The 13371-nt window shown below is 40.1% G+C and overlaps 1 protein-coding gene and 1 long non-coding RNA gene across 3 annotated transcripts in view; one reads left to right on the plus strand and one right to left on the minus strand.

Moving 5' to 3' along the window:
* LOC107566868 (uncharacterized) overlaps nt 1-377 on the minus strand; it is a 28274-nt gene extending 27897 nt beyond the window's left edge. Inside the window, exon 1 of one of the 2 annotated variants that reach the window (XR_001606561.1) lies at nt 265-377. This is a non-coding gene — a long non-coding RNA (uncharacterized lncRNA). Of the gene's footprint in view, nt 1-66; nt 134-264 lie in introns of those variants that run through there. The other variant, XR_001606560.1, reaches the window with a different exon arrangement.
* Nucleotides 1-10064, plus strand: part of LOC107566867 (integumentary mucin A.1-like) — a 40582-nt gene extending 30518 nt beyond the window's left edge. Inside the window, exons 5-9 of the mRNA XM_016252428.1 lie at nt 77-156; nt 1333-1361; nt 1527-1781; nt 4749-4752; nt 9686-10064. Of these exons, the coding sequence (XP_016107914.1) occupies nt 77-156; nt 1333-1361; nt 1527-1781; nt 4749-4752; nt 9686-9833 (516 nt within the window). The 3' untranslated portion in view covers nt 9834-10064. The remainder of the gene's footprint in view (nt 1-76; nt 157-1332; nt 1362-1526; nt 1782-4748; nt 4753-9685) is intronic.
* Nucleotides 10065-13371: the final 3307 nt, after the last annotated feature.

The raw sequence follows: 13371 nt of genomic DNA on the forward strand, positions 1-13371 counted from the left end.
TATGACAACAGAGACCACAACAACAGAAAGCACGACAACAGAAAGCACCACCACAACAAGTACCACATCTCCAGAAAGCACCACAATGACAGAAAGTACAACCACTGGCACCACCACTCCAGAAAGTACAACAAAGGAGACCACAACAACAGAAAGTACCACCCCCGGGGAAACAACTGAAACTACAACAATAGAGAGTACCACAACAACTAAGATAATAACAACAGAAGGCACCACCACAGAAAGTACTACCTCAGAGACCACAACAAGAGAAAGCACCACCACCGGTACCACGACTCCAGAAAGCACCACAGTGACAGAAAGTACAACCACTGGCACAACCACTCCAGAAAGTACCACTACAGAGACCACAATAACAGAAAGCACTAAAACAGAAAGCACCACCCCTGGTCCTACAATTTCAGAAAGTACAACAATGGAAACCACAAATACAGAAAGCACCACAACAGACACTACAACAACTGAAAGCACCATCACAGATACCACAACAGCAGAAAGCACAACAACCGAGACCACAACAACAAAAAGCACCACAACTGGTAACACAACTCCAGAGAGCGCCACAATGACAGAAAGTACAACCATTGGCACCACCACTTCAAAAAGTACAACAACAGAAAGCACTACAACAGAAAGTACCACCCCTGTTATTACAACTTCAGAAAGCGCAAGAACAGAAACCACAACTATAGAAAGCACCACCACAGGTACAAAAACACCAGAAAGCACAACAACAGGTACCACAACACCAGAAAGCACAACAACCGAGACCACAACAGACACTGCAACAACAGAAAGCACCACCACAGGTTCAACAACACCAGAAAGCACAACAACAGGTACCAGAACACCAGAAAGCACAACAACTGAGACCACAACAGACACTACAACAACAGAAAGCACCACCACAGGTACCACAACAGAGACCACAACAACAGAAAGTACCACCACTGGTATTACAACTTCAGAAATTACAACAATGGAAACCACGACTACAGAAAGCTCGACAACAGACACTACAACAACAGAAAGCACCACCACGGGTGCTACAACACCAGAAAGCACAACAACCAAGACCACAACAGAGATGACAACAACAGAAAGCACCACAACCGGTACCACAACTCCAGAAAGCCCCACAATGACAGAAAGTACCACCACTGGCACCACCACTTCAGAAAGTATGACAAGAGAGACAACAACAACAGAAAGCATTACAACAGAAAGCACCACCACAGGTACCACAACAGCAGAAAGCACCACTACAGGTACCACAACACCAGAAAGCACAACAATCGAGACCACAACACAGACCACAACAACAGAAAGCACCACAACGGGTACCACAACTCCAGAAAGAACCACAGTGACAGAGAGTATAACCACTGGCACAACCACTTCAGAACGTATGACAACAGAGACCACAACAACAGAGAGCACTAAAACAGAAAGTACCAACACTGGTATTTCAACTTCAGAAAATACAACAATGGAAACGACAATAGACACTACAACAACAGAAAGCACCACCACAGGTACCACAACAACAGAAAGCACCACAACCGGTACCACAACTCCAGAAAGCACCACAATGACAGAAAGTACAACCACTGGCACAACCACTTCAGAACGTATGACAACAGAGACCACAACAACAGAGAGCACTAAAACAGAAAGTACCACCACTGGTATTACAACTTCAGAAAGCACAACAACCGAGACCACAACAGACACTACAACATCAGAAAGCACCACCACAGGTACCATAACACCGGAAAGCACTTCCACAAGTACAACAGCACCAGAAAGCACAACGGCCGAGACCACAACAGAGGCCACAACAACAGAAAGCATCTCAGCCGGTACCACAACTCCAGAAAGCACCACAGTGACAGAAAGTACAACCACTGCCACAACCACTCCAGAAAGTGAGACAACAGAGACCACAAAAGCAAAAAGCATTACAACAGAAAGTACCACCACTGGTATTACAACTTCAGAAAGTACAACAATGGAAACCACAATAACAGAAAGCACTACAACAGAAAGTACTACCCCTGGTATCACAACTTCAGAAAGTACAACAATGGAAACCACAACTACAGAAAGCACCACCACAGGTACCACAACACCAGAAAGCACAACAACCCAAACCACAACAGAGGCCACAACAACAGAAAGCACCTCAGCCGGTACCACAACTCCAGAAAGCACCACAGTGACAGAAAGTACATCCACTGGCACAACCACTCCAGAAAGTGAGACAACAGAGACCACAACAACAAAAAGCATTACAACAGAAAGTACCACCACTGGTATTACAACTTCAGAAAGTACAACAATGGAAACCACAACAACAGAAAGCACCACAACTGAGACAACAACATAAATTCCCACAATAGGTTGATAGTTTTAATGTCTTTTAAAATCTTTTTCTGTATACCGTGGCTCTAGATAACATTCAAATAAGATCCATATCTAATAAATTGCCCTGAAGAAATAAACGCACCTGTTAGTTCATAGCGAGATTCTATTGAATAGCATTATACAAATAAAAATATATAAAAACAATGCACTCTGAAAGACAACAATTTTATTTAAATATATATTCATGAAAATGGTAACAATCACAGAGTGCTTTTTATACTATTGATTGTCTTTTAATAACCACCCTTACAATTAGTTAAATCAGCCCTCTGTAAAAATGTTTGAGGATTCTACTGCATGTTTATAAAAAAATACAGTTTAGGTCTTCAATTGATTACACTGATAATATATCTGTAGGAGAATAAAGAATATATCTACAGCATAAAATGGAAATGTGTAGGACAGTTAATAAAGTGTATCTTCTGCAAACTAATTCTCAGAGATGTTCCCATCTTGACCCTGAATTTCTCTCAGTAAACAGGATTTTCCCCCCAATTATTTTAAATGTACTGTTGTTGAGCCTCCACTTATGAAAAAAGGATTGTTTTCTTTGTAATAATCTCAGATTAATATTTAAGAAAAATATCAGGTTTGCAGGGGAAGAATAAATGAACATGTCAGGTCATCATGACATTCTAATAAATGGCATTCAGGTATATACAGTGGGTACGGAAAGTATTCAGACCCCCTTAAAAATTTCACTCTTTGTTATATTGCAGCCATTTGCTAAAATCATTTAAGTTAATTTTTTTTCCTCATACATGTAACGTTTATTATTATTTATTAGCTCTAAAAAGGGGAATATTTATGACGAATCATAAATGGTTATGATTCATAATAAATATTTAGATTATATCTTCGAATTAACTGTAGCAGAATCAATATTACAATTATTTGATCTGTCCGTCCACCGAGCAGACAATATAATCATTTATCAATTCAAGGAATATTTATTTTCTGCACTCTGAAAGGTAATTATTTCATTGAAAATAAATAAATAAATAAACATATTAATGGTAATGGTAAATGGTAACAATCACAGAGTGTTTTGTTTCAACTATTTATGTTATTTGAATAATTAATCTTATAATTTTTTTTAATCATCCTTCTGTAAACGTGTTAAAATGTTGCTGCATATTGAATAATAATAATAATAATACAAATTAAGTCTTCTGTACATTATACTGAGAACATTTCTATAGAAGAATCAATAATATATTCACAGCATTAAATGGAAGTGTTCAGGAGAGCTAATAAACAGAATCTTTTGCAAACTATTTTTTCCAGTAATATTCCTATCTTGACCCTATACCTAAAGTATGTTGTTTAAATGACTCAGTCCTTAATTAATATAGTTAACGGCTCTCTGAAGCAAGGAAGTTCCCTTTCATGGGAACTTCGAACTGTGTCCTCTAGGGGTCGCTATGGGGAATCCCTCGTCATGACCCGTGTCTGAAGCATACATTGAAAAAACACCAACAACACTTTGGCTGGCGAAAGCCATGACGTCACTACAGGCGCGACTATAGTATAAATAGGCGCTGAGAGAACACATCATCCTCTTCTTCGTCTTCACTGACTGTTTTGTTTGAAGCGTGCATTTCCGTGGTAATAGCGATCTCTATTCATTTGTTAAGGCAAGCACTAGCAAAACGTTTAGGAGATGTGTGCATCCGTGTCATCGCTATTTGACACCTGATGACACACACGATCTGTCCGTTGTTTGTTTGGGCGAAGAGCATGCACGCGATGTCCTCGAGGGGGCAATCTGTGTGCACTGCGAGCGTTTTTCAATGAAAAAGCTCCGTTCTCGTTTGTCTCTTTTTTAGAGTAAAGAGGGGCGGCCATCTGCTTCCCGCGGTTCAGGACCCACCGCTGCTGAGGCACGGAGGAGAATGAGCTTGTGGGGATCGCAGGTGGACCTGGCCGATGAGTTTAAAGAGGGGCTTTCCCTCTCACGCTCGTCGGCTGTGGACGAGAATGAGCCGCTGGAGGATGATGTTATTTCTTTAACATCTTCTGATCCAGGGGCCAGTTCTCTGCTGGGTTCAGCCCAGGAAAAGCAGGAAATGTCTGAGGAGGGTGAAGAAGCCGAGGCTGAGCCTTCCCAATCCTCCTGCCCTGCGTATGATGAGCTTATGGAAGTTATTGATTGCGCCACGGCGAGGCTTGACTTGCCATGGAAGCGGATTAAGGAAGTGACGTTGCGAGGTCGTCTCAATGAACGTTATCTTTCTGGCCATAACCCTCCAGCTCAGGTGAGCCTTCCTTTCCTTCTTGATCTCCATACTGAGATCAAGAAGGAATGGAAGAGGCCATTTTCCTCATGCATCCATTGGTTCCAGCATACCAGTTATGCCAACATCGAGGCGATGCGCGAAAACGGCTATGAGAGGATGCCCCCGGTAGAAGAGACGCTAGCCAGTTATCTCTCTATGGGTGAGACATCTTCTCTCAAAACTCCCTCCTTGCCATCCAAGCCCCTTCAGATTACATCTCGCTTGAATGGCAGGTCATACGCAGCAGCAGGTCAGGCTGTCGCTTCATTGCACACGATGGCGGTTATATATATATGTGTGTATTGAATGTGCTGGTGATTGTGTATAACCCTTCTACTAGCTTTCTTTGCAGTGTTTCCCGGGACCTCTGTGTTTCTGTCCTTTTTCTTGGGTCAGTCCTCGGTAAGCACCCCCTCTGCTGGATTCAGAAACCGGGTGCTCGACTTGCAGTGTTATTTCACTCGTCGATATATGTCCAGATGGTACAATAAGCCGGGTTTCGGCTTCATACTTCCTGGATCATGCGGCCAGGTCACAGGTTTCTGCAGGAGCCTTCTTGATCATCAGGCCCCCGGCACGGCACTGCAAAAATTTCTGGACGTCCGGGCTGGGTTTATGCTTTCAGGGTGCCCTGTCTGGTCTACCGTATCTAGGTCGCCCTGAGAGGCCTCCGGATCACCAGAATATCCCCTCTTGCTGAGGCATCGAGCGGGAAATGTTGGTGGCATTTGCGAGATCCTTCTTGTGTAATGCTGTCTCAGGCAGGCCCCTCACCTTTGAGGGTTTTATTTGAGCTTGCCTCTTCCGTTTGGCCCAGTACTTCCGGGTATCTGTGAGCAGATGCTTGGAAAACTCTAAATCCATACTATGGTAAGTGCACACGTTTGGCTTTGCGCACTCTCTAAAAATCCACATAAGTGGTAAGTGTGCACGTTACTCTTTGCGCACTTTCTAAAATCCACATAGCTGGTAAGTGTGCACGTTATGCTTTGCCCACTTTTCTGAAATCCTGTATGGTAAGGGTTACGCGTTATTGACCTCGTTCCCTTTCTCTGAGTTGGTTTAGACCCCGGTACCTTGGGCTCCACTCATCTAGTGTGTTTCTGTCGACACACTCTGGAAGCATCGCTCCCCTCACCATTGACAAGTGACAAGGGACAAGTGACGTGACATGTGGCCAAGTATGGTGACCCATACTAGGAATTAGTGCTCTGCATTTAACCCATTTGCCATCCAAGCCCCTTCAGATTACATCTCGCTTGAATGGCAGGTCATACGCAGCAGCAGGTCAGGCTGTCGCTTCATTGCACACGATGGCGGTTATATATATATGTGTGTATTGAATGTGCTGGTGATTGTGTATAACCCTTCTACTAGCTTTCTTTGCAGTGTTTCCCGGGACCTCTGTGTTTCTGTCCTTTTTCTTGGGTCAGTCCTCGGTAAGCACCCCCTCTGCTGGATTCAGAAACCGGGTGCTCGACTTGCAGTGTTTACTTCACTTGTCGATATGATGTCCAGTCGGTATGATAGCCTGGTTTTTATGCTTTCAGGGTGCCCTGTCTGGTCTACCGTATCTAGGTCGCCCTGAGAGGCCTCCGGATCACCAGAATATCCCCTCTTGCTGAGGCATCGAGCGGGAAATGTTGGTGGCATTTGCGAGATCCTTCTTGTGTAATGCTGTCTCAGGCAGGCCCCTCACCTTTGAGGGTTTTATTTGAGCTTGCCTCTTCCGTTTGGCCCAGTACTTCCGGGTATCTGTGAGCAGATGCTTGGAAAACTCTAAATCCATACTATGGTAAGTGCACACGTTTGGCTTTGCGCACTCTCTAAAAATCCACATAAGTGGTAAGTGTGCACGTTACTCTTTGCGCACTTTCTAAAATCCACATAGCTGGTAAGTGTGCACGTTATGCTTTGCCCACTTTTCTGAAATCCTGTATGGTAAGGGTTACGCGTTATTGACCTCGTTCCCTTTCTCTGAGTTGGTTTAGACCCCGGTACCTTGGGCTCCACTCATCTAGTGTGTTTCTGTCGACACACTCTGGAAGCATCGCTCCCCTCACCATTGACAAGTGACAAGGGACAAGTGACGTGACATGTGGCCAAGTATGGTGACCCATACTAGGAATTAGTGCTCTGCATTTAACCCATCCAAAGTGCACACACACAGCAGTGAACACACACACCGTGAACACACACCCAGAGCAGTGGGTAGCCATTTATGCTGCGGCGCCCGGGGAGCAGTTGGGGGTTCGGTGCTTTGCTCAAGGGCACCTCAGTCGTGGTATTGAAGGTGGGAGAGAACACAATCTCTGCAATCCCTGCCGGTACGAGACTCAAACCCGCAACCTTTGGGTTACAAGTCCGACTCTCGAACCATTAGGCCATGACTTCCCCTGAGGGTTATTGTGAGCATGGTGCTTGCTTTCGAGCATTTAAATTCTCTCTAAGGAGTTGGATTCTTCGCTCCATGGGCTGTCCTCGTGGTAGTGTTGAGCAGTGCTCCCCTTTTATCAAAGGGTTACCTGCAATGAGCACGCTATTCCTCTGAATACTGAGTTCTCCTCTCACACGAGAAGTTGAGTTCTCTGTTTTTCTAGAGCACCTGGAACCAGCAGCATCAGGCGATTTAGGCCCTTACTCTGCCTCCCTGATGCGCTGAGTGTTTGGCTAGCTTGCAGTATGCTTACCCTTCTGATTCTACAATCGCGCTGTAGGTCGAGCTCCCTCTCGTTGAGAGCTGGCTTTGTGCTCCCTCAGCTAAGATAAACTACTGCTAGCCGTTCCAGCATTGGAACATGCTGTAGGTCGAACCCCCTTCTCGACTGAGAACTGGGTGTGTTGCTCCCACAGCTAAGTAAATTATTGCTAGCTGTCCCAGCTTTGGACATGCTGCAGGTCGAGCCTCCTCTCGTTTGAGAACTGGGGGTGTTGCTCCCACAGCTAAATAATTTCTAGCTGTTCCACCATTGGAACATGCTGTAGGTCGAACTGGATGTTTGCTCAGCTACAGATTTACTGCTAGCCACTCCAGCATATTAAGCCTTAGATCGATTTGAGACTTCGCAAACATAACGTTTTTTGGATGCACCATTCCATCTATGGGCCGGTCTTTCAGAGTGCCACGAGAGCCCCTTAGAACGGTATTGTTTAAAATCCATGTTATGGTAAGTGTGCACGTGAATGCTTTGTACACTTTCTAAAATCCACACTGTGGTAAGTTCACACGCTAGTACTCTGCATTCTTTTCTAGAATCCTGTATGGTAAGAGCTACGCGCAGCAGCCTCGTGCTCTTTCTGAGTGGTTTAAAGCCCCGGTTCCGCCTTGGGCACCACTCCACCTATGTATCCTCTGGATACCTACTTTATCAGGGTGTGCTACTAGGGGTCTGTTGAGACAGTTCCTTCAGCATATACAGAGAATGTGCGGTAGCCCCTGTGTGACAGGCCAAGACTAGTATGATTCTAGGCTCTTGGTCGTATTCCCTTAAAGGAATCTATTCCTGATTCCAAGCCTTGAGCTCTACCCCGGGCCCAGGAATTCTGGCCCTAACAGGCAACCAATGTGCTGTTGGTGTTTTTTCAATGTATGCTTCAGACATGGGTCACGACGAGGCATTCCCCATAGCGACCCCTAGAAGTCGCAGTGTCTCGTTCCCTACTCAGGGAACCATGGTTACATAAGTAACCTGAGACGTTTCTCCAGTGCTTTAAATTTTACAGCCGACAATTATGGTAAAAAAAGAACCTCCATTGCTTTCTCTGTAATATTCTCAGACCTATTTCTAACATATACTTATTAAGTAACTAAACAAATTTAAGGTAGTAAATCATTTGAGATAAAAACCAATATGAGCAATGCATCAGTCTTAGTCCTCGTGGACCTAAATGCAGCATTTGAGACATGATCATTTAAGTTTACTTAATAGACTGGAAATTGGTCTCTCCAGTAATATTCTAAATCGGTTCAAGACATATATTGCAGTAAGATAATAATTTATTAATATAGGTGACTATGTATCAAAGAAATATTAAATACTGTATGATGTTTCTGAAGAATCAATTCTTTGGCTACTTTTATTTTCATTATACGTTATACTTCTGGTCAGTATAACTCAGAAACATGGGATGAATTAACATTTTTATACTGATGATATACAATTATACATTTCAGTTGATTTCAGAGACACTGTTGCATGAAGATAAAACTGAAACTCTTACTGAGGGCACTGAGCATGAATGAGGAAGGATAGAAGCTGGATTATGCACCTTTATTCTACAAACTAAGATAGAAGTAAAAAAAACTAGGTGTAATTATGGACTATGATTTAAGTTTTAAATCTCGCATTAATCAAGTGACAAAATTTTCATTTTATTGTTTTTGCTCATCACGATTACTGTAATGCTATATCACATATACACATATGCTATATGTAGCTAAGCTACAATTGATACAAAATGCAGCAGTCAACATACTAATTAAATGAAGAAGGAGATACCATATTAATAGTTTTAATACAATTATACTGGTTGCAAGAAAGGATTGATTTTTATGTTAATATGTTCAAAAATCATAGTTATTTTGGCAAACTATACAATAAATCCTAATCCTGCTTCTTTTAGCCACTATACCCCAACATTTGGAACTGTCAACCAATTTAAATTAGACAGGCTTCAATCTTTCAGATTTTCAAAACACAAGTCAAGAAAAGTATTTTAAAAATATTTTTTTAGTATAATGATATCAGTATCCATTGCTGTGTGAAGTTGCAGTGTCAATGTGGAACGTTTTTATTTTTGTTTGTAGTTTTTCTTTTTTTTTTTTACTTTTAAGCAATACGTGCTGCATTTTATGTATTAAAAATGCTAAACAAACGTTGGTTAATGTTTTACTATTATATCATGACAGAAAGCACCATAATGGAGACAACAACAGAAAGTACAGCCACTGGCACCACAACAACAGAAAGTACCACCACCGGAACAGCAACTTCAGAAAATACAACAGCAGACACTACAACAACAGGAAGCACCACAACTGAGATAACATCATCGGAAAGCACTACAATGACAGAAAGCACCCCCACCGGTACCACAACTTCATAAAGTACAACAACGGAGACCACAACATCAGAAAGCACCACAAAGGATGGAACAACAGAAATTAACACAAGCGGTTGATATTTTAATGTTTCCTTAAAATGTATTCTGTACATAGTGGCTCCAGAGAAAGTTAAAATAGGATCCATCTAATAAATTGCAGTGGAAGAATAAACGCACCTGTCAGGTCATCATGAGATTCTAATGAGTAACATTCAGGTATATACAAAAAGACAAAAACACTCTGAAAGACAATTATTTTATTTAAAAAAATTTATTAATTAAAATGGTAACAATCCCAGAGTGCTTTTTTATATTTTTTATTTTTATTTTAAATAATTAATCTTACAATTTGTTAAATCATCCTTCTGTAACCATGTGTGAAGATTTTGCTACATATTTAATAATAATAATACTATAAATGAAGTCTTCTGTACATTATACTGATAACATTTCTAAAATGATTAGTTCACTTAGAATGAAAATTCTGTCATAATTTACTCACCCTCCACTTGTTCCAAACCTGTACGAGTTTCTTTCTTCTGTTGAACACAAAAGAAGATATTTTGAAAAATGTTGGTATCCGAACATTTGATAGTCACCATTGATATATATATATATGTATATGTGTGTGTGTGTGTGTGTGTGTGCGTGCGTGTGTTGTTACCATCCTAGATTCGGCTTCACCAACCATCCATGAATGTTCATAATAATGTTACAAGATAAATATCACAATGTTTGTAAGGAACCAGTCAGATTCATACACAAATCTGGAGTCATGTAAAGCTGTTCAGTGCATCAGAATGAAAGTGAAAAAATTACATGATACACAAGTTAAAATAGATTTTATATATAAAGTTATTATTAAACTACTTTTTATATAGCCTATATTTAACATTTGAACGTTAACAAGTAGTTCAGTTATCTAGCGCAAACGTCTCAAATTTAGAAATCAACTGAAGTTGATTTATTCAACTTATTCAACTGTGTGATACATTTTCAAACACAAATGTGGAAGATATCTGTGAAAGATATCTGATAGTCACTTTACAAAAACATTTTAAACTGCAATTCACTCAATGTCTTGTCGATGTACATAACATTCAAATTTTTCATCACAAATGGATGCCTCACTACACACACACACACACACACACACACACAGATCAGATGGATTTCTCTTTAGTTTACTTATTAATCGATGTTAGTGCACAAATGTGAAAAGGGGCATCCCTTCATTTCTAATACAATAATTTATTAAATGCAAGTACTGTGAAGTCAGAGACATGTTAGCTGAGAGCTGTCAATCATTCCAGACTAGGATTCCCTGCGTCATTTCTGCTCCATTGATCTTTCTCCTCCAGTATTCATAGACTCATCAATAGATCATTACACTGAAATCCAACCAATTAAAACAGAAATCCCACCAATGCTTGCACATGATTGGTTGCATGAATAATGCTCATTGATAAATGCACAATTTAAGGGATAGAAATTACAGCCTTGAGTAGATAAAATATTATGGAAATAATGAAAAATGTGTTCAATATGTGTAATAAGTGTTTGTGTGAAAATGAAATAATGATTTAAGTTCTTATTATTTTATTAATCTTCTTATACATATATTCAAGACATCTAAGAGTTTGAGGTTTTAGTGTTTTACATTTATGGGTGATGAATTTTACCAGACACAAAGTTCATCCCAGCATCTGATTTCATGCATCCTCCACATTTTAATACTTTAATACATAATTCATAAGAGAGAGAGAGAGAGAGAGAGAGAGAGAGAGAGAGATGAAAAGGGTTTTATTAGATTTGAGACTATTCTGTGCTGGATCATCATTAAGCATGTTTCTTTAATGATGCTGTATTAGAAAAAAATTAGAAGGAAGAACATTTCTAAAGACAAAGAACATTAAGAAGGTCAGCATCATCTAAGCTCCGTCAATAAGTTCTTCTAGAGTTTGGAAAAGCAGCAAGTTTTGAGAAAAACATCAATAAGCAAAAATTACAGTAACAGTCCATCTTCTCTATCACTCTTTTTCTCTTTGTGAAAAGTTTCTATTAAACTTAGATTTAAAAAAAAAAAAGACTATAAAGTTTCCTCTGCAAACAGTTAATAAATTAAAAAGAGGAACATTTGTCAACCTGCATTATTCTGCTCAATTTAGATTTTGTTCTCTGTCAATCATATCTCAAAGTGAAGTATAACAGGTAACAATGCAGATTAATTTAAAGTACAATGGATGAATGTAGTTTGAACTTAGAAACTAATGTGAAAAGGCTACATTCTTAAAAGTCATAGTTTTACTCACTTTCTGACAGCTGACTTTCTGTACAAATATTTCACATTTCTATAATGTTGAAAAAAGACTGAAAATTATATATTATGTTACAAAGAAAGCTCCCACAATATTTATCTGTGCTTTAGGTGTGAAACTTACCAACTGAAGTTGATAGAAATGTAGCACTAAATGGCTTTTATGTTAAGATTTCGCACCTTGTACTGTATACTGAACTCACTTTGATTTGTGTAAAAAACAATGAGAGGTGCTTAGACATAGACTTAAATGTTACAAAAAAGTACTTGGACATTTTCACCACGTTATATAGGAAGAAAAGCATTGTATTGCAATGTGTTGATTATCTAGTGGAAAGCCTTTCCGTAATACCTATACTATTAAAAAAAATAAAGGTTGGCTTTGCAGCAATGCCAAAGAAGAACCATTGTTGGTTCCCAAAAGAAAATGTTAATGAAAAGTTCATAGAAATGACATGTTTGAACATTTTAAACGAAGTTCCTAGACGTAAGTTTGGGAGGAGCGAGCCCATCTAATCTTTCAATCAACAGCCAGAGTATATAAGCTGCTTACCTCTCTCCAGTCTCAGCTATTCCAGCATCCCTCCACCTCCCCAATCTCCACGTTCATCTTAGGTACCTTGCCCTTTGTAATCATATCCTACATTAAGTCAGAAATGTAGCACTAAATGGCTTTTATGTTAAGATTTCGCACCTTGTACTGTATACTGAACTCACTTTGATTTGTGTAAAAAACAATGAGAGGTGCTTAGACATAGACTTAAATGTTACAAAAACGTACTTGGACATTTTCACCACGTTATATAGGAAGAAAAGCATTGTATTGCAATGTGTTGATTATCTAGTGGAAAGCCTTTCCGTAATACCTATACTATTAAAAAATAAAGGTTGGCTTTGCAGCAATGCCAAAGAAGAACCATTGTTGGTTCCCAAAAGAAAATGTTAATGAAAAGTTCATAGAAATGACATGTTTGAACATTTTAAACGAAGTTCCTAGACGTAAGTTTGGGAGGAGCGAGCCCATCTAATCTTTCAATCAACAGCCAGAGTATATAAGCTGCTTACCTCTCTCCAGTCTCAGCTATTCCAGCATCCCTCCACCTCCCCAATCTCCACGTTCATCTTAGGTACCTTGCCCTTTGTAATCATATCCTACATTAAGTCTCTAACATCTTTTGTTGATCCTGGATCAACATTACTGTCCAAAAATATAGACTAAACCCA

This window comes from Sinocyclocheilus grahami, unplaced genomic scaffold (genome assembly GCF_001515645.1).
Source record: "Sinocyclocheilus grahami isolate Dianchi unplaced genomic scaffold, SAMN03320097.WGS_v1.1 scaffold1107.1, whole genome shotgun sequence".
Lineage (NCBI taxonomy): Eukaryota > Metazoa > Chordata > Actinopteri > Cypriniformes > Cyprinidae > Sinocyclocheilus > Sinocyclocheilus grahami.